General features: G+C 42.3%; 1 protein-coding gene across 6 annotated transcripts in view; it reads right to left on the reverse strand.

Annotated features, from left to right (window-relative positions):
• Positions 1-438: 438 nt before the first annotated feature.
• trpm3 (transient receptor potential cation channel, subfamily M, member 3) overlaps positions 439-19,283 on the reverse strand; it is a gene marked incomplete at both ends in the record, with an annotated part of 154,429 nt that continues 135,584 nt past the window's right edge. For 3 of the 6 annotated variants that reach the window (XM_080468014.1, XM_080468013.1, XM_080468018.1), the window contains 11 exons: positions 439-2,059; positions 2,719-2,851; positions 3,035-3,228; positions 5,344-5,491; positions 7,105-7,233; positions 7,741-7,915; positions 9,238-9,489; positions 10,074-10,202; positions 11,596-11,736; positions 14,095-14,298; positions 18,386-18,614. In XM_080468014.1, the coding sequence (XP_080324140.1) occupies positions 439-2,059; positions 2,719-2,851; positions 3,035-3,228; positions 5,344-5,491; positions 7,105-7,233; positions 7,741-7,915; positions 9,238-9,489; positions 10,074-10,202; positions 11,596-11,736; positions 14,095-14,298; positions 18,386-18,614 (3,355 nt within the window). Of the gene's footprint in view, positions 2,060-2,718; positions 2,852-3,034; positions 3,229-5,343; positions 5,492-7,104; positions 7,234-7,736; positions 7,916-9,237; positions 9,490-10,073; positions 10,203-11,595; positions 11,737-14,094; positions 14,299-18,385; positions 18,615-19,283 lie in introns of all 6 variants that reach the window. The other 3 variants (XM_080468015.1, XM_080468016.1, XM_080468017.1) reach the window with 2 other exon arrangements.

Genomic DNA, 19,283 nt, shown 5'->3' on the forward strand with positions numbered 1-19,283 from the left:
TTGTCTGACTAGCATGACTGATATGTGATGTAACACAGTGACAAGATGCCTACTTGATTTAAAGGTGGTGGGTGGAAGACATACAGTACAAATACACCTTCCATGGCCATAACACCCCACTGAGAGTTACTTAGCTACAAGAGGTAAAAACTAGTCTAGATTCATAGCTCTTTGTTTTGATTGGTGTACAGTAGGACCCCTTGGCTTTCTGTGTCTTTCCACACTGATAAAAGAGACAGGGTGAAGCTGCCCTTCAATACCGTCCATCATTAAATGTTTCTTATTTCAGTTAAAATAAAAAGATAAGAATAATAAACCTGTAGATCTGGTCAAGATCAGCATCTATGGGCAACTTCACTCTGCTTTCACATTTACCCATGGCCCTTTCTGTTTTCTTCCCTGGTCCTAACAGTGTGCGAGTGCACTGATGTGTCCTTGTCACGTGTAGTTTTGTCTGTCGAAACTGCGAAAAGCTGACGGAGTAGCCAGTTTCCTCATGGACAGGCTGTCAGTCTTGGCTGTATCAGGCCTGGCTCCAGATTTGCTCCTGAGGAAGGGGTTTCTGGTTCCTACCAGGCCCCGCCCCCCAGGCCCAGGCCCCCTATCTGCCCCCAGACTCGGTCCCCTCTCCATCCTCTCACTCACTGACAGGCTCTTCCGGTGCGGAGGGGCCAGTGTGAGGGAAGGATGGGAGTCGTCTGAAGAGCAGCTATTTGCCCGCTCCAGCCTGGAGAAGGGGGAGCAGAGAGGGGCCCCACTGGGCCCACCGAGGCCCCCTAAACGAGGGGTATCAGGGGCTGGAATCAGGTCCTCAGGGTCCTCTGGATCAGACTCTGTGTGGCTAAGCTCTGCCTCTCTTTCTGGGTGAGAAGAACCAATGTCTGACGGCTTATCAAACGGGAAGGAGGTGGAGGCCCCCGGCGAGTGCGAGCGTTCCACAGGGGTGTACGGAGTGGAGACACAGCGCGTATCGATGCAGTCAGTGATGCTGGTGTATTCTGCAGCCTTGACCTGGACCCCTGCCCCTATCCCCCCATAGCAGCCCCGGGGTGTGAACATGAGGCTGTGGGACTTGACCAGATGAGGCTCATCCAGGAAAGATGTGCCTGTTGTAGAGAGGTAGCGGCTGCTCTTGGAGCGTTCGAGCGGCCCTGCTGAGGGAGGTGGGGATGGTTCCATATCCCAGAGAGGTAAGGTGGTGTCTGGCAAGAGGTGTGCTGAGCACAAGGACAAATCAGCAGCGGCACTGTCATCAAACATAGCTCCAGCTGTCCCGCTGCTGCCCGCACCACCCTCCGAGTGTCTGTCGCCCAGACCGCTGGTGGCAGCGCTGCTGAACTCGCGGCCTCCGGGCAGCACCGTCTCCATGATATCCGACTGTAGCGAGCAGTCTCTCTGGAGCGGTGGGATTACACGCAGAGGATCTAGAAAGACCTCCGCAGGCCCCACCTCCTCAGAAGTTGAGACATAGATATCAATACATGATGATGGACGGTGCTGCTGGGAGACCGACAGCGTCGCCAGTGGGAGGGGCTTAGACTCCTTGGGGGCGGCAGATGAGGACACTGACTGAGAACTGTTGGCACGGTGGAGGCTGATGGAGCGTTCCTTGAAGAAGCTTTCAGCTCGTTCAGCTCTACTCCCACGCTCACCACCGCGGCCTCCTCCAACATAAAACGAGTGGCTCCTTGTCCGTGCAGCCATGCTTGTAGGAGATGGAGGGGACATGGAGCCCTCAGCTGTTCCCTCCAGTGCCTCCTGGAGGCGGTAAGCATTCCCCTCTGTGCTGTTAAAGCTACTTTGGCGGAGGATGTATGCTGCATCTGGGCACTCAGCGTGGCGGAGGATGTATGCAGAGTCGGTGCAGTCAGACGAAGTCCGGGAACGCACTTTGTTGACCTCGCCGCGCTCCACGCCGGTCACGCGCTCCAGAGCCACAGCGATTCGTCCAATCAGCTCCTCCATTTGTGCCAGACGAATATCAACAGTCTGCAAAGACGCCTTCATGAAGTGTTCTCTTTCATTGACTTCCTCCAAACGCATTGCCATGTTCTCCACCCTGAGACGGAGGAGAAAAAGGAAAGGATATGGATAATCTTCACTTCAAATATAGGAAAGTGAGAGAATTTTGAATGTAAAAGATAGACGGAAACACAATATCAATAAAATAAACTAAACCACAACTAACCTTCAAATAAAATGTACAATCATTTCAGTTCATTAATGACAAAATGGAGTAAGACAAAGATGGTCTTATCTTCTACCTCAGTATGACTACGTTTATATCACTCATACAGCCTGCAAATAAGGTGTGAAACTATTATGTCTGTTCCTTAATGCCATATCAAGTTAATGTACCACCTTTAAACATGATGACGGTTATATACCCAGTTTGAGGTTTGGTTTAATTTTGTTCGACAAAACCATACCATGATGTCAAAAGCACATAATTATAAGACTATTTATTGCAAAATGTAGAATAAAAGAGGGCAGAGCAGTTATCAAAAGCAAAAATATGTACACATCTTCTTCCAGGGAAGAAAATGACTCGATGTAGGATAGCATGTGGCATGGAAGTAGTAATGGATTTATTCACACCATCAAACTGTCTAACAAGGGACAGAAAAGTAAAAGTATTAAGGACTGTGAGATGAAATATCCTCCATATATCTATTCTACAGATTTTCTTTAGAGAAAGCAGACAAAATCATGTTTGACCTTTCAGAAGTGACTCTGATTCTTTCGTCATTGGAAGAGTGGAATCTGTCATCTTTCTCTCTGAAGTACTCCTCGATACACTGTTCCTCAAAATCATGGACTTTCTTCAGCTCGTCCTCTGTGATGAAAAGCTCTGTGGATCAAAGAGTTTGAGAGTGCTAGTGTTACAGTGTCACAAACAACAGATCAACACTCCAATTCATAAATCCTATGCAAACTATTAGAAAACACATACAGAATTAATCTTGTTAGGACATAAAATGGCTAAACAAAACGTTTTCCACATTGCGAACAAAGCTGTGAAAACTTCACTCACTCAGTCCATAGTCCCTTTCGTCATCGTCGTGCTTGCGCCAGCGACAGCACAGATGCTTGAGGATCATGGTGATGTGACTGAAGATGATGAGGGGTGGAGGAAGGACCGGGCGCTCGTGAAAGGTCATAATGAGCTGGTAACGCTGGAACTTCCACACCTGGTTGGAGATGGACTTCACCTCGAAGAAGGTGTTACTGCAGACAATCACAGACAGACAGGGATTGCACACTTGCCTGACAAAGTTTACAAGAAATAAAAACTAACACAAACATAGCATCGTAGCGATGCACATTGAGTATCTGATGATCTGACTGCTTTAATTTGTATCCTGCAGCATGCTGAGCCACATCCAGTCATCAGGAGTATTATTTGGAGATATCAATGAAATACAAGGCCAAATGCTAAATAAATACCAATTTGATATGATCTGATTAAATCTTCACTTCAGTCCCCCCCATTGTGCACTTGTTGGTTATTATACTGACAAAGGAAAAGAAGAGGATTAAGCCCTTGTTACATGGATTACACAGAAGCACAGGCATTTTTAGAATTATCATGATAATGTCACTGTGGAATAAATACCAGCCTTTAAGGAGGGTGGCTGAAAAGCAGTTTAAAGGAATGACATTTCTATTTCACACTCACACACACTTACTAACCTAAAGAAAACACCTGTCTGACAGCCATGTTTACTTTGGCTTAAACCAGGTGTGCCAAAACAGCTTAGTTGAGAGGCCACAGACAGCTGAGTAATGATTTCATTTGGTACATGTAAAAATTATCCCATTGAATATATATATAATGCAGGTCAAATGTTTTAGAACACCACAATCTTTACAGTTATTTATTGAAAATCAAGTCATTCAAGTCCAATGAATAGCTTGAAATGCCATAAGGATAAGTGGTGAACCGCCAGAAAAAAAGGTAAGGTTACTATAAAAATGGAATAATGTACTTTTATGAATTTTCCAAATAAGTATTTTTCAGGGAAGAAAAAAGGAGTTTACAACTTCAAACTATTCTGCAGCAATGAAGGTTGATCAAGTCTTGAAAGTTGGTGCTGCTAATCCCTACAGATGTTCAATCTCTTCGGGATTACTTACTGCACAACCCCAGAGACAGAGAACTTCAAAGTAAGTTAAGATGTCAGTGAGTACAGTTTTCTTTCAGCAGCAAAAGGCTCTCAGAAACTGGGGGAAACTCTGAAGGGAAGAGGTCTGGTCTTCTGAGAGTTAACAACTTGCACATGATCAGTTGCTCACGGGACAACAGCTTCAAGCCAGATAAATAGTGGTCGTAGTCTTGTTTTGAAATGTGACGAGAAGCTGCAGGTTTGACTGGACGAGCTGCAGCAGGAAAGCCAGACGTCATAACAAGACAGAGAAGCTTGTCTGGGCCAGGAAACGCCGCCACTGGACAACTGGAGACTGGAAGAAGGTATTATGGACGGGTAAATTTTAAACTTTGGGTACCAGCGCAGGATCTTTGTACGCCGTCAATTAGGTCACAGAATGGTTCCGCAGTGTGTGACAAGTGTGATGGTCTGAGGTTGTTTTGGTGGATCCAGGGTGAGAGCCGCGACCACAGTGAAAGCAAAGCGACCTACGAGTGTCACACATATATGGAAACTTCTGCAACAGAGTTGGGGAAAACTTTCTGAAAAATATCTGATTTCCATTGAAGAAAGCCACATTTGTGTTCAGCTGATAAATCAATTAAGGGTAGCTACTTTCATGAGTCAAATGTTTTTAAAAGTTTAATTCATTGAAATGAATTACTGTCAATAATAAAAGTGCAAAGATTGGGGTATTCTAAAAGTGTAGTGTATACAAAACTTTTTATGAAGAACCTGAAGTGTTTTGGGTTGGTTTTTTTTGAGAGAGAAAAAAAATCCTCTGAAACTGTCTGCTTCAGTGTTTTCCTTAAATCTAATCGAGGAACAAAATCTGCTGATTGTCAAAACACTGTTCCTGAAGAGTTTACCATGACTGCTTTCACAAACTTGGCCTCATAGTATGGCTTTCATGGCAATACTTTTTGACTAACAATAAAGTAACGACTGAATCACACCTCTTGGTGACAAGCATGGTTTAAATGTACTGTTGAGTTCTGGGCTCAGTGTTGCATTAGGACCTTTACTCTTAGTGAAACAGTCTATCCACGCCATAGGTATAGTTGACTAGTAGTTGAGGGCTTCTTTGTAATTTCTAATTTGTCATTTCTTTATTATCGTTTCACACCTAGGTCTAAAGCAAGACATGACATGATAAAACAAGTCTTGATGTAAATAAACTCAAGAGTTTACATACTTGAACACGGCAATGAGGAGGTTGACCAGCAGTATGTTGGCCACCAGCAGATAGCAGGCCATGATCGCCGGGACAATCCAAGCACCGGTCTTACAGGGGGGCAGAGTCACCACCACCCCATCCTCTGTGATGTTCTGCCCACAGGGGGCTGCACAACGCAACAAAATAAAAGACACACATACACTAGTTATTACAAAGTAAAACACCAGAGAGAGACTTCAATCCATTAGTAATGATAATTGAAACTGTTGAATGCACAGCATATTAGAAAAACATGCAGACACACAACGTGAACAGAAAATAAACAAAATTATATATATATAAAAAAAATAATAATAATAACTTAAAACAAACATAGACAGACTGTAATCAGAGCACAAGACCACAGCAAAAAACAAAGAGACAAGCAGACCTGAAAATACTAAACAAATGTATAATTATGTATCTTGCAAACAAACAAGAAGCATAATATATGTTTATGCTTCTTTCCTTGAAAAAAAGGGACTGGAAAGAGTGGACGCTATAATGGTGGTGGCTCATGTTCAAAAATGTGCATCTGAAAGCAAAATACATACAAAATAATAAAACAAATACATTCGTCATGTGTTGTCACAATTTGTGTTCACAATATATTTAAACATGAAGTCATTGTTTAAAATATATTGTCACATATGTGAGCCATAGCTTCATTCAGCAATGGTTGATTGCGCTGAATCATTTGAGATGTATTCAGGATACATAGTATGTTTTTTCCATCTGTGATGGTTCAGTTGCTGCGGCTTATCTGGGGAACATTCAGCATTTGTTTGTTTTTTTGGTTTGTTTGCCTTTGAGATTCATTCTACTCATGCTCATCATTGCTTAAAGTTCAATTGTTTCACACAATGCAGCCCAAAGACAGAGAACTGAAGTAATTTTTCCTGTTTTGTTAAATCTTTTTTTTTAATTTTACGTTAAAAATTTGGATTTAAAAACTCTGACAACTGAACCACGTGAAAAAACAGATTGCAGATGATGAAAGGTGGCTAATATGTATGTTCTGGTGTGGCCATGTGTTTGCATGTGCTGCTGGTGTTTATAATTCAATGCTTGGTGATATTACAAGTGGGCTACACTGGCTGATGCTCCAGTGCGAAGCAGAGCCGGCGTAAAGGGAAGGTGACATGGTTTATGTGCCAGAAAATGTTCACATGGCAGGGTCACTTATTCAAATGAAACTTGATACAAAATTGGGGTAAAAACATCAAAGGAACATCAACATTTATCTTTATTTTTTAAAGTTTGATAGTTCCTTTTGATGAGTAAAGACAAGGATCATGACACTATCAAAACACATTTGAAAGGTGCTACTGCCATGTAACAGTGCCATTTTGCCAGCCAGTGCCAAAAATATTCAGGCTAAAGTTGCATACAAGATGCAGCCAAAGGCCGAGCTAAGGCTACATCCTGCAGTCTCAGTCAAAGATTTGCAAAGTATTGACAGTCTCATAAAAAAAAATCAAGCTTTTATTAACTCCATTCCTTCTTGAACTTGTCTGTTATATGCAGGGGAGAAAAAAAAACTGCTGATATGCAGCAGCTTTATCAAGAAACCAACATGAGGGCAACTTTAGCCTTACAGCAGAGCCGCATGCACACTCTTGTCTCAAGTGGCCTCTAGTGGTAGAAGTGGGCATGACATGGCGGTAATGTGAGGATGATGAAGGAGAGGTGGGAGAGGTGGATGTGGTTAAATTGAGGTCTATATATCTGTAGATTTACTGGGATTTGGACTGCACTGGGCAATGGTGAATGGACCATGACTACGCCAGGTTCCGTGAGTTCGAAAGTAATTTTCGACCAGCCAGAGTTTTTCATTCAGCCTGTGCTGTAACTTCCTACTATGCATATCTGAAACAAAGAACGAAAACATTATTTCAGATCTCTTCTCTTTGGGCCACTCCTCACATTCTGTACACACCATCAGATATACTACCATACAGATACCAGAAACACTCGCACTCTCAGGACATTTTCTCTCAGACACTGCTCACTGATTTATTGAGTCACAATGCCAAAGTGTCTTCTTCATATATAATAATGTGAAGACTTAAAATTGACAATACACATTAATGTCCTCATGTGAGAAAGATAAGGCAAACACAGGGCTGTAAGGAATAAGATTAGTCAGAAACTCACAAATCATGATCAATAAAATAGGAAATTCACAGTGATTTTAATAAGTATGCACTTAAATACATATTTAAATTATATTTAAAGCTGTGGAAGATCTAGTTCCACACATTGATATATGCAAATATTCAGTCTTGCTACTCCTGATTCTCTCCTCAGAGTCTGGGTCTATCCCTCCATGAATCCACAAATATAAATAGCATTACACTCTGGCCCTGCACTTACGGTCAATCTGGTCGGCAAACACCTCTCCGTAGATCATCCAGTAAGGCATGAAGAAGATGTTTCTTGCAAGCATCCATGAAGGGTCTTCATTGGGGTTGAGGATGGCCTGACGAGCCACCCCAAAACTCATCAACACCACCAACATGATGATCACAAAGTACATCATGTCGATCATCTGACACAAGGAGGGAGGCAGAGGAGGGTTGTTACAAGGAGAAAGAAGGTAAAAATTGGGAACAAAGTGTTTGTTGGAAAGGAAACAGGAAAGGAGCCTGTTATGTTACAGCTGGAGGGTAAGGTTTGAGATGAACGATAGACTGCATTTGCATTTTTTGATTGCTATTCCTCACAGTCGTCACCGGTCTATTAAAATTCAATTTAACTTGATCTGGAATGAAACCTAGAGATAATATTAAAATGCACTTAATTAAGGTTAATATCAGATTGATTAAGGAAGCCAAAGCACTGAGGGGGCTGCCTCTCTCCAGGCTAATTTATAATGCAGCAATCCACAGAGTAAGAGAATGTCACATTCGATTGAACTGTCATTCACCGTCGTTCTGGATATCTGAAAAACATACTTGGTAAAATTTAACTTTTAAAGTCAATCTGAAGCCTCTGATCTTGTTTTATCATAATTAATGAGCCAAATTAAAAGATAATGAGGTATAATACCAGTATGAAAGACATTTTCCTCAAAAGTATGTCTGTGTATTTTCTCAGTCGTTCAGGTAGGAGGCATGTCAAAGCAAGTAATTCAGGTCAAGTGGACCTGGTCACATGTCTTGGAATGCGTTTGGTCCCTGACTAACCAGCCTCGTCAAGGGAACAGCATGGATTGATGAAGCCACTTTCAGTAGGGGGCAAACCCAAGATATATGACCACGTCGAGGTGAACACATTTAATTGCTTAGAGCTGCTACTTATCTGGACAACAGAGAACATGCAAAGACATACTTTTGATGAAACTTCCCTTTGTTGGACTGGACAGCTAATATTTCCCACCGGCTTACATTTCAGTGACAATACATATTTTAAATATGAGTTCAAATCATTTAAAGCAGATCCAAATCGGCGCTCTCTAACTAATGGATGATTTTCATATCAAAGTGTTTGTGTCCAGCGGTAAGCTGCCCACGTCACACATGGTTGAGCATCAGACAAATACAAATTCATGTTTTTGATCTCCTCTCTTGCTTTGTCTCCATGTGTGTATCAGACTCTCTGATCTTAAACCCGTTGAGATCAAACAAGGTGAAGTGGCACAAGAGCTCTCTCTTAGACGTGGGTTTGCATACCACTTAGAGATTAAATCTCCATAATCAGGGACCTCTGTGAGCTCTTACAATTAGTGTAAATGATACTGAGGTTAGAGGGCAAACAGATAAACTGAAAAATACATAATGGGGACTTAAATGCAAGCGATACGGTAGATATAAAAGACTGACACACACACACACACAAACACACAGTTGACTATCCCCTGTCTCTTCTCACCATCTTGCCAATCATCATCACGTATGGACCCAGGTACTTGTTGACTCCAAAGATGTCAAGCAGCCGGATGTACCAATAGATGATATTGACGCAGTAGATGACCCGACCGTAGCTCATGAGCGGCGGCTCCTGGAGACGCAGAACCATGCCAACAGAGAATATGAGAATGGCCATGAGGTCCGTGATGTTCCAGTACTCCTGAAGCCACACTTTAACCTTCTGTAACAACTTCCCAGGCTCTGACATCAGGATCTGGAAGACAGATTGAGGGGGGGGGGAGGGAATTAAGAAAAAGTAACCTCAAAGACGGGCTGAAACAACAAGAGATGTGCACTCCATCATGGTCACCATGAGAGGGCAGTGTGAGTTCACCAATCAGGAGGCTTCACAGTGCAGCTTAGACTGATGTGACACAATGATTAATGCCTTTCATATGCTTACTGTACAAACAAAGCCAGAGTGAGGCTGGAGAGTACAGTTATGCCACATGACTATATCTCTATTTATATCTTTATAACTCTTTTTCTTTGTTTTCCCTCATTTCTATATCTTATCTTCACAGCCACTAGATTCTTAACACTGTTCCCTCAGTCTCAGATTTTTTCTTATGTATACAATCCACCGGTGGTAATTTCTTTTTATTATTTACTGCTTGTTAATCTGAATATAACGCCCGGCTTCAGTTGTCCCTAAATTAAACTTGAGGTGACATTATGGTGATGGACTGAGAGTCTTCACTTATTGGTGCAGCACAGAAAAAAATGCAAATTGGGTTAACACAGTGCTGCATTTACAGTAAAACACTTGCAGGCAGGCACCGCTAGGAGCTACTGTACCTCTCTCATCTTTTCAATGCCGTTGGTGAAGACGTAAGCAATGACTACCCACTCCTGAGGAGATGGCCACAGGTCCATCTTGACCAGGACAATGTAGTTGAACAGCATCAGGTAGCCCACATAGGCCATCTGCATTCAGAAAACAACAGCCAACGAAAGACATTGTAAAGCCACGTACTTGTGTTTGAGTGTTTTCTCTCAAATCAGCCATATGTGCATATTTTCTAGGCTTAATTTTCCGCGGACAAAGATACTTCAAAGGGCTTGGATGAAAAAAAGGTGTTTTTGTATGCATCTGTGTTAATTAAACTTAGAAAGGGGAGGATTGACCCTGTTTGCCCCTCTCCCTAATGCAGTTTCAAGATGCTGTAAAATATATTTCGTATCAAGACTGTGTTTACTTTAACCTCTACGATTGTTCATCTACATTTTCTATATGCAAACAGACAAGGGGTGCACTGCAGTAATGCTACACAGACAAACTGCAGTAATTTCAAATATTTAAGCTCCAGATGGAAAGAACAACAAGTTAACTGAAGACCGTTTCTTTTCCCGCCACAAATCAAGCTTTCCCCAGATGGAGATAGACAAAGTGATTGTAATGATCTGCAATGAGGAGTGTTCTCACTCAGTCTCCCATGCACATTTGGTTTTATGAGAACTTTGACTAATATCACTAGAAAAAGGGCAGCACTCAACATCAGGTGAGAGATATGAATACAAATCGGGTCCCGGCTCAGAGAAAACCTCACATCTGTTTTACAAGTGCAGCCATTTAAATGTGCTGCAGAATGTGTTTTTTTTTTTTTTTTCTTTAACCTGAAGGGCAGAAAAGAGAGGGAGGGAGCAGGGAGGGAGTAAATAGCCAGAGAAAGGGAAATGGGATGAAACAAGGGGCAGTCAAAATATTTTCTCAGCATAAATAAACAGTGAAATCCCTGCCGGTGTTGAAGAGATGTTTTTACTGGGTGAGTAAATGAAAAGAGTCCAAGACAAGGGTGTGGAAAACAAAACATCAGCATGAATCAAATATTACACAAACCATGCTCACAGGCAGCCACTGTACAAACCAAAAACTATGCACAGATTGACATGGCTTATAGATTCCAGATACTACAGTGCTGTAGTAAACACACTTTGCCGTGCAAGTAAACACTGATGATGAACTTATTCTTTATATTCGTTAATCCAGTGGCAAAACACCACGGCTGAGAGGTTTCCCTGCCTATTTACACGGTCAATACAAAACCTTCTTGACTGATTCGATTTCTTTTTTCTTTTGTTCTCCTGTTATTTTTTGACCACGCTGCCTCCATCGGTTTCTGTATTGCCTACACACTTAACTCTCCCACCCCAGTAAAGCTGGGTAATGACATGGTTGAGCAGGAGGTTAATGACAATGGAGGCAGTGTGAAAGTAGACGCTAACGGCAGGGATCGGCAGGAGCAGAAATACAGTAAGCAATGACAGCGCCAACAGGAAGCGGGAGTATGTGGGTGGTGCTGCTGAAGCCGACACTGACCGTATGGAACCAGAACTTGACAATTGGAGCGTTGTAGAACTCGTATATCTTGCGTCCCATGGGGATAAGGCGGTGGCGGTTCTGAACCTCCTCAACATCCTTCTTTCTGGATGTCTCTGTCGTTACCTTACCCAGCATTGCCTGGGCGAATACAAACCCCACACGGAGCGAGGGAGGAAGGAGCGAAAGGTGTGAGGGATTGAGGGATGGAGAGTGTGGGAAGAGGAAAGTGTAACGGATCGGAAAAGCGGGGGAGGATTCCATAGAGATGCAGAGAGAGGACATGAAGTTGGAAGAGAGGGGTTGAAATGGGAAGAGTCGAATAACAAAGAAATAAGGAGGAAAAAAAGGAAAAGGGGGGGTAAGATGGTTACATTAGGAGCGACAACAATAATTTCAACACCATAATTAAAGAAGCAAGCACAGGCAATGTCATCATTCCAAAATGTGAAATGTGTGTTTTGAGGTGGAATTTATGTGAAGATGGCAACACAGAATGACGAGGACATGGACACTCATGGATTGTGTCTCAGACAACAATTGGGAGGCAGAAGAGAGACAAGATAACGACAAGAAGAGGACAGAAAAGGAAAAGAAAAAGATAAGACATAGATATATCTCATTTCTATCTGGGACACATTTCTTTATCCATGAGAGAGGGTTTTGGAGCCCACTGTTTATATGGGTCATGGTCTTAATGTCAAAGCAACACCAGACCTCTGAGGGAGCTTATTTGTAAAATTGTATTGCAATGCAAAAAACTAATGGAGGCCTGGGTGAAAACTCAGGTTTCACGACTGATTTAAACTTTAAATACCAAAGACTTTGCTTAACTTCCCAGGCCTCACAACTGGCACAGTATTGATAAAAACCTCTCCTATGAAATCAGTCAAGAAAATAAATGGAAAGAATAAAGGATGACTATTTTTTTTTCTTCCAAATATGCAAAATCTCTAGAGTCAAAGTTGTGTCCCAGGCACACACAGACAGCGCCATCAGGATAAACAGATTGAAGTGCTAGTGGTTAGATCACACCATGCCTTTACTGCACTGAACATGCACCTTATCTGATTAGCAGGTGGACACAAGGTTTCACATCTATTACAGTGTGGCTTACCTAAAGGATCTGAGGATTAAACAATACAATCTCCCTCTGTGGTTTAGCAGTGTGTATATCTATATGAATCTTTGTCTGATTCACAAGTGTCTGAAAGTGCATTTATGCAGTCAGAAGCCAGGGCAAAAGAAAGTGGTTCATTGCAAATGCATCCTGTGGTAGGAGGGTACGCTTTGTTTTAACACCAGAGTCCCTCAAAGAATGCAAGTGTAAAATGTCCCCTTCAATGGAAAGTTTGCACTGGCTTGCTGGCTGTGCTCAATGCAGATGGAGAGTATGTACAGTGGTGGAGAAAGGCGTTCAACTTCAGTTCGATCGCTTCGTGGGACAATGGTAGATCCAGTTCATGTATTGAAAAAAGCTTTTAAAATTCCAGTTGTCCTTTAAATACACAAAGTGGATCGAGTTATCATCACCACAACTGATTGGATTGAAACTGAGCGGATCCTAATCCAGCTGTACATCCGTGCCTATGCAGATGGACCAACTCTTCCACTGTGAGCTGGGAGAAGGTGCTCAGACTCTGCATGATTTAAGCTCTGCAGCAGCAGGCGGGCATGGTGATTATATAATGCCAAAGCCTGGGCCTCCCATGCTCAACAGCCGACATGCTGAGTGGTATGCTGCAGCAAGCCATCATTGATGGGAGAGAGTGAGGGGCAGCAGTCGGCTAGCATACAGTACAGTACCTCAATCAGACCTGAGCTTGGAGAAAAAGAGAGAGAGCAAGAGAGAGAGCGAGAGCAAGAGAGAGAGAGAGAGAGAGAGAGAGAGAGAGAGTGCAGAACAAAAGGTCGAAGGCAAAAAGAAACAAAGCAACAAAATAGGCAAAGAGAGAGCCGGACAAAGAACGAGGGAAAGAGGAGAAGAAAGCAGAGGGAAGAACAGAAAGAGGAGAAAGATGGAAGGAAGGAGAAACGGACACGAGGGAACCCACAAGCGGCGACAGACTGAGACGCTACAACTCCACAACCATGTCTTTGCTGAGACAACGAGAAACAGGAAAAGGCCAATTTGGCTGAAAAGGTCCAGTTGGCCAAAATAGGGATACAAGTGAGAGGAAATGTGTGTGTGTGTGTGTGTGTGTGTGTGTGTGTGTGTGTGTGTGTGTGTGTGTGTGTGTGTGTGTGTGTGTGTGTGTGTGTGTGTGTGTGTGTGTGTGTGTGTGTGTGTGTGTGTGTGTGTGTGTGTGTGTGTGTGTGTGTGTGTGTGTGTGTGTGTCATCTCATCGTGGACAGTACCAACTTTGCTTAAAACTGGTCCACTTGAGACATTTTATTAATGGACACAGAATCTGAGCTGTGTGGTCAGTGATGAAATTTAAGATGTGTCTGGATATGTGTATAGATTCTGAGATGCTGGGCTGAGGTGGGTTCTCTCACCACGGAGTTGTACTGCGTCTCACAGTAAGATCTTACTGTGAACTCCATGTCCTCCTCTTCCTTCTCCTTGACTGGCTTCTCAGGTTCCTCCTCCTCCTTTTCCTGCAGGTAGGCCTCCTGATCCTGGGGCATGTAGGACATCTCATCCTTGTTCTTGAACTCCAGACTCAGGATGGATGGTGGGAGAAGCAGCCCCAAGATTACCTGGGACACAGTTTCATGACAGTTGACATGTTGGGGGCCCTTTGTTACTGAGCTTATGCAAAGGTTTCAAACCCGGAATCCACCAGGACCGCCTAGAGGTTTAGGTATCCCCCAGACATCACCCGGGGCCTTGCACATGTCAAACCCCATCTCCAAAAGACATGAAGAACAATTTCTGGAATCTTGGCAGAACAAAGAAAATGAGCAATCCTTTTGCTTTGGAGGCTTCTGCTTTTCTGTGTTAGTAAACGTGTGGGGTTGCCTGGAATTTCATTTCACCATTATGTTTTGTCCAATCATAGACAATGTTTCTGCGGGAAAAAGGCCTTCTTATTCAAATGAAGTAGATCTAATCAACCTTGAATTGAAAGTATTTAACAAATAGTGAATGTGTGACAGTTCACCTCGCTGAAGTCAAGGAATGTAAAAAGAAAAAAAGTGTTAGATCCTGTTCTTCCATTTAAGGATGAATGTTATGTGCTTTTGTGTCAAAACCTTAACTTTACATATCTTTAGCGCTTTGAATGCACACTTTGAGATCCTACTGTTGTGTGATGCTGCAGGTGCAATATATATTTTAACAAGCTATATGCGGAGCCATATGTTGGGCCAGTGCTTAGGTATGCTTGGAGCATTTCTCTGTGGAGTTTTCTCAATTTCCCTTTGGTTTCTTTTGTTTTCTCCCGGCACAAAGGTTTCCTCCCACAATCTGAAGACATGCGTGTCAAGTTAGGGTGATTGGTGATGAAACTGCCTGTAAAGTCTGCCTCTCTGTACTGATTATATAATAGACACCCGGTCGAGGAAGTACACAACCCATTCTTAGCTGGGATTGTCTCCATTTCTCCGTGGCATTAAACTGGATGAAGCAGGTTTGGTGACATCAAGGACGCATCAGCACTGGAATGGATGAATGGATGAACAGTGTTTGAATCCAGCAGCGACACTTGCACTGTCCATGGCACCACTTTGCACTTTGCCAAGGGCAACTCCCAGGAATTATAGAACAAACTGGCTTTTATATTTTGTCTGAGTCACATTTGCCAAACTCTCCTAATATAAATTCTCCCCTGCGAACACCTTCCCATCATGCCCCAGCCTGCATGCAACCGAATGACAAAGCTTCGGTATTTACAACAGCTGAAGAAGGAGCTCTCATTGTGGAACTCAATTATAAAAGCATTACTTCAGACTGGCAGTAGGGATACTGCGACGCCACGGTGAATGAGAGGGACGCACACCAACAGCAGATAAAGGCGCAAGGCATGCTGCACACTCCAAATACATAACATTTAAACAAGAGGAGTCAGTGGGAAGCAAGAGACGCTATAACAACAGCAGGAAGGTGAAAAAAACAACAGAAAGGGAGAAAATAGAGAGTAATGAAGTGTCTTCTTATCTCTGGAAGCAGCTGTCGTTATTTTAAGAGAAAACTTTTTGCTGTTTTCATCACATTGATGACTGCCTCAAGAGTGAATTGAAACTCTTTAGAAGCAGAAAATGAAGATTAAATGAAGTTAATAAATTATTAACTGAGGTGATGGAGAAGTTACATGACTGATAATGATAATTGACTATGTGAAGGTGATAGTTTACCCGTGAAGGAATGGGGGCGTAATGACCGCTGACAAATGTATGAGCAGTGCAGAAAGTGATGTGTCTGCTTTTTTTTTTATATTCATCAGTCATATTCAGAGGTTGACGGCAAAAAATGTCAATATTATGTCAGACTCACTGATGCATAAGGAAAGCAGTGTACTCATCTCCACACTTTATAGTCCATTTGTTGCCTTCAGTAATCACAAACTGATTGAGTAGTGAAACTGATTGATGTTGCATCCAAACTGCAGATTATTTTAACAGGATATTGACATATCATGAACTCCAGCGGGCACCAAATCGCTTTGTTTCATTCGTGTTTTGTTTTTTTCCTGCTCTGATGAGTTTGCAGTGGTGTCATGCTCTCTCCCTCCCTGTTGCAAAGGCCAAACCATACTTAGAGCACGAGCAGCCTGCCCTGCTCTGAGACGCTACCCAGCCAGACCCATCATTCTGCCTCACTCGTGTATGAATGAGTATCAACTGAGCCTTCAGCAAATCCCAGGGCATCTCTTCATTATAAATAACTCTAACCTCTATGATCGGAGCAGCTGCCTCTTATCACCGGACCACCAGACATTTGGTAGATCCACATGAAAAAACAGTGTTCAAAACTCAACCGCCATCCTTCAGTGATACTAAGTGAAAATGGGTAGTGGTTAACACGCTTGCATTACAGTGAGCGTTTCCTTTGGATTTTGCCTGTGTGTGTGTCTGGGTTTTATCCCACACACACATGTCAAGAGACACTTCACAAAGTCAAGAGATTTTTAAATTCCCAGTAGGTTTGATTATGAATGATTGCCTGTCATTCTATGTGTGCCCGTTTTTTTCAGTCAGACGGGATCAGCTCCAACTCGACCCCGAGATGGATAAGTGATGTTGTATGGAAAATGGACAAATGCAGAATTTGGGGGGGTTTGTACAAAAAAACTAACAAAATCAATACATAATTTCTCATAGTTATGAGATAAATTGGTCTTTCAAAGAGTTCTTGCTTAGATATTCATCACAATCTTAGTCCTTCAATTAAAGTCGATTAAATGTTCTTTTTCTGGCTGATCTTCTTCACAAGGCCATCAATTTATCAGCATCATACAGTACATTATTTAATCGACAAAACACAATTGAAATAATGGATCAATAAAAAAAGATTTTTGATTGAGTAGTTTTTTCATGCACTACTCATCCATTCACCCGAAACACATCGAAAGACCTCTGTGATTGGACTGTATGCTTCAGGTAATCGAAACTATTTCTCCTATAAACTGAAATTCTGGATTTAGACTTGACTTTAATATAAAACAAGACAAAAAAAAGCCTAATCTGATGTTATGTAACTGTAAACAGAGTGAAGTGGGTGAAGATAAAGCAGCGTTTCAACATTCAGTGGTGGTGACCTGTCTACTTCTCACAGTCCAGTGCACGCTCACCAAACCCCGAAGAATGACTCATAGTGCCGCGGTCCCAACTTTATAGAAGTCTTTCTCTTTTCGCTCTTTTGTATTTTGCGACTATGAATGTACAGAGTGAGATTAAGTAAGGATATTAATATCTTATTAAACAACATATAATTCCACTACATGCTGCTGCAGATTTATTGTATGTAACTACTTTCGATCTATAGAATATCAATTTCTTTTCTTTCCTCAGGATCCCCTGCTACCTCCTTTTTTGCTCCATCCAACCCTCTTCTTCCCTTTATACTCTCCCATCCCTCAACGGACTATGTAACATAACCCATCCACTCTGGGACATTCTCTTTTTTTGTTTGTTTATTTATGATTTCTTCTCTATGTGTGTCTTCACATCATCCTTTGTTTTTAACGTTGCTATTTTGGACCAGGCCTTGCTTGTAAAAGAGATAAAATACCCCAATGACACCAAGCCTTTTAACAGATCCCCGTTCTCCTTCTGTCTTGTACACAAACCATGTCATAGAAACTGTGGCAACTACAATATATGAGTAAAATGTCTGGAAGTCTCTGCATGTAAAGCAAATAATCAGCAGGTGATTTTAAGTAGAAAGAATGCAATCCTCTTCATCACCCTGGAATTGGTGCGAGTTTGGATCTATAACACTAATCCTGACCATGAAAGATCAAAACTCTGCTCTGTATTGGTAATTTGTACTGATAACTACTCCTACTGGGTGATCAGCCATGTTAAAAATGAATGAAAAACTGAATCCAAGTTTGAATTTTACCTGAGAGGTAATCAGAACTTCTGTTTCCTGTCCTCGGGTGTTCACATATCAAGTACATCCATTCTCTACTTCTCTGTAAGCTACCCAACAGGCCTACTCTAGAGATTTGTGCCAAATATTCAGTCGTTTCTCAGGAGAGAGGGTTTCCTCATTACATTACAAGCCCAAGTTTTTCAAAGGGATTCAAACGTTCAGATACAACCACAACAAAAGTTTGAAGACAGTAAGTGTACTTTATCTTCACCTACCGATGATCCCAAACATCTGCAACACTCAAATTACCTTCAGGCCTGAGTTCTTGCGCATGCGCAGGCGTCCCATCCACATGTCGGTGAGCAGCATCTGACTGCAGGTGTGTGCGATGAAATCTCGATGTTTCGCTGCTACCGCCAGCTGCAGGCAGGTGGCGTTGCTCCAGTTCTTCAGCTCATATGTCAGCAGCTTCATTGCCATCTGCTCATCCTGCTTGTAGGACTGGTCTAAGAGCTCCACAGCCAGCTGGGCAAACTCTCTGGGAAAATATATGCGAGAGACACACGAGTACACAGAGAGTCATGAACAGAAACAGTAATATGCTTTGTCCACGTTGGGAATATGTAATTAAACTGGTCAAGACATCACTGGCCATCTGTTGGAGGAGATGTCATTTGCATGCCAATACTTGAACAGAGTGGAGTTTTCAATATTTGTTATTCATTATCACGGAATATTAAAGCCTTCAGTAATATTGCATGGGAATGTCTCAAAGGCAAACACGCCCATAGAAAAACAACCTACCATTTCGTGTGTCGGCACTTGAATGCAGTCCATTCCAGACAATCAAAAACATGAAAACTAAATCATTACTATCATGTTTCACTCTCTCACATCGTCGCACACAAAGATGTGTCGTTTAATTCAAACAGGGGACTAACAGTGCTGGATCGTATGAGATTCATGAGCTCACACAATATCAATGCTGTACACAAGACAAATCTCTTCATTTCTGTTTACTTATATTTAAATATACTATGATACATGAAAGGAAAATGTTGCAATGGTGTTTATGCAGCTTGTCTGCAAATATCTTGAAAAGCAGGAGATCACTATAGAATGTAGTCATCGCCACATGTACACAAACATTAACACACAGACTACGTACATCCAAATGCACACAATAATCCCTAGAGTTTATAAAAAC

This window comes from Lipophrys pholis (assembly GCF_963383615.2).
Source record: "Lipophrys pholis genome assembly, chromosome: 7".
NCBI lineage: Eukaryota > Metazoa > Chordata > Actinopteri > Blenniiformes > Blenniidae > Lipophrys > Lipophrys pholis.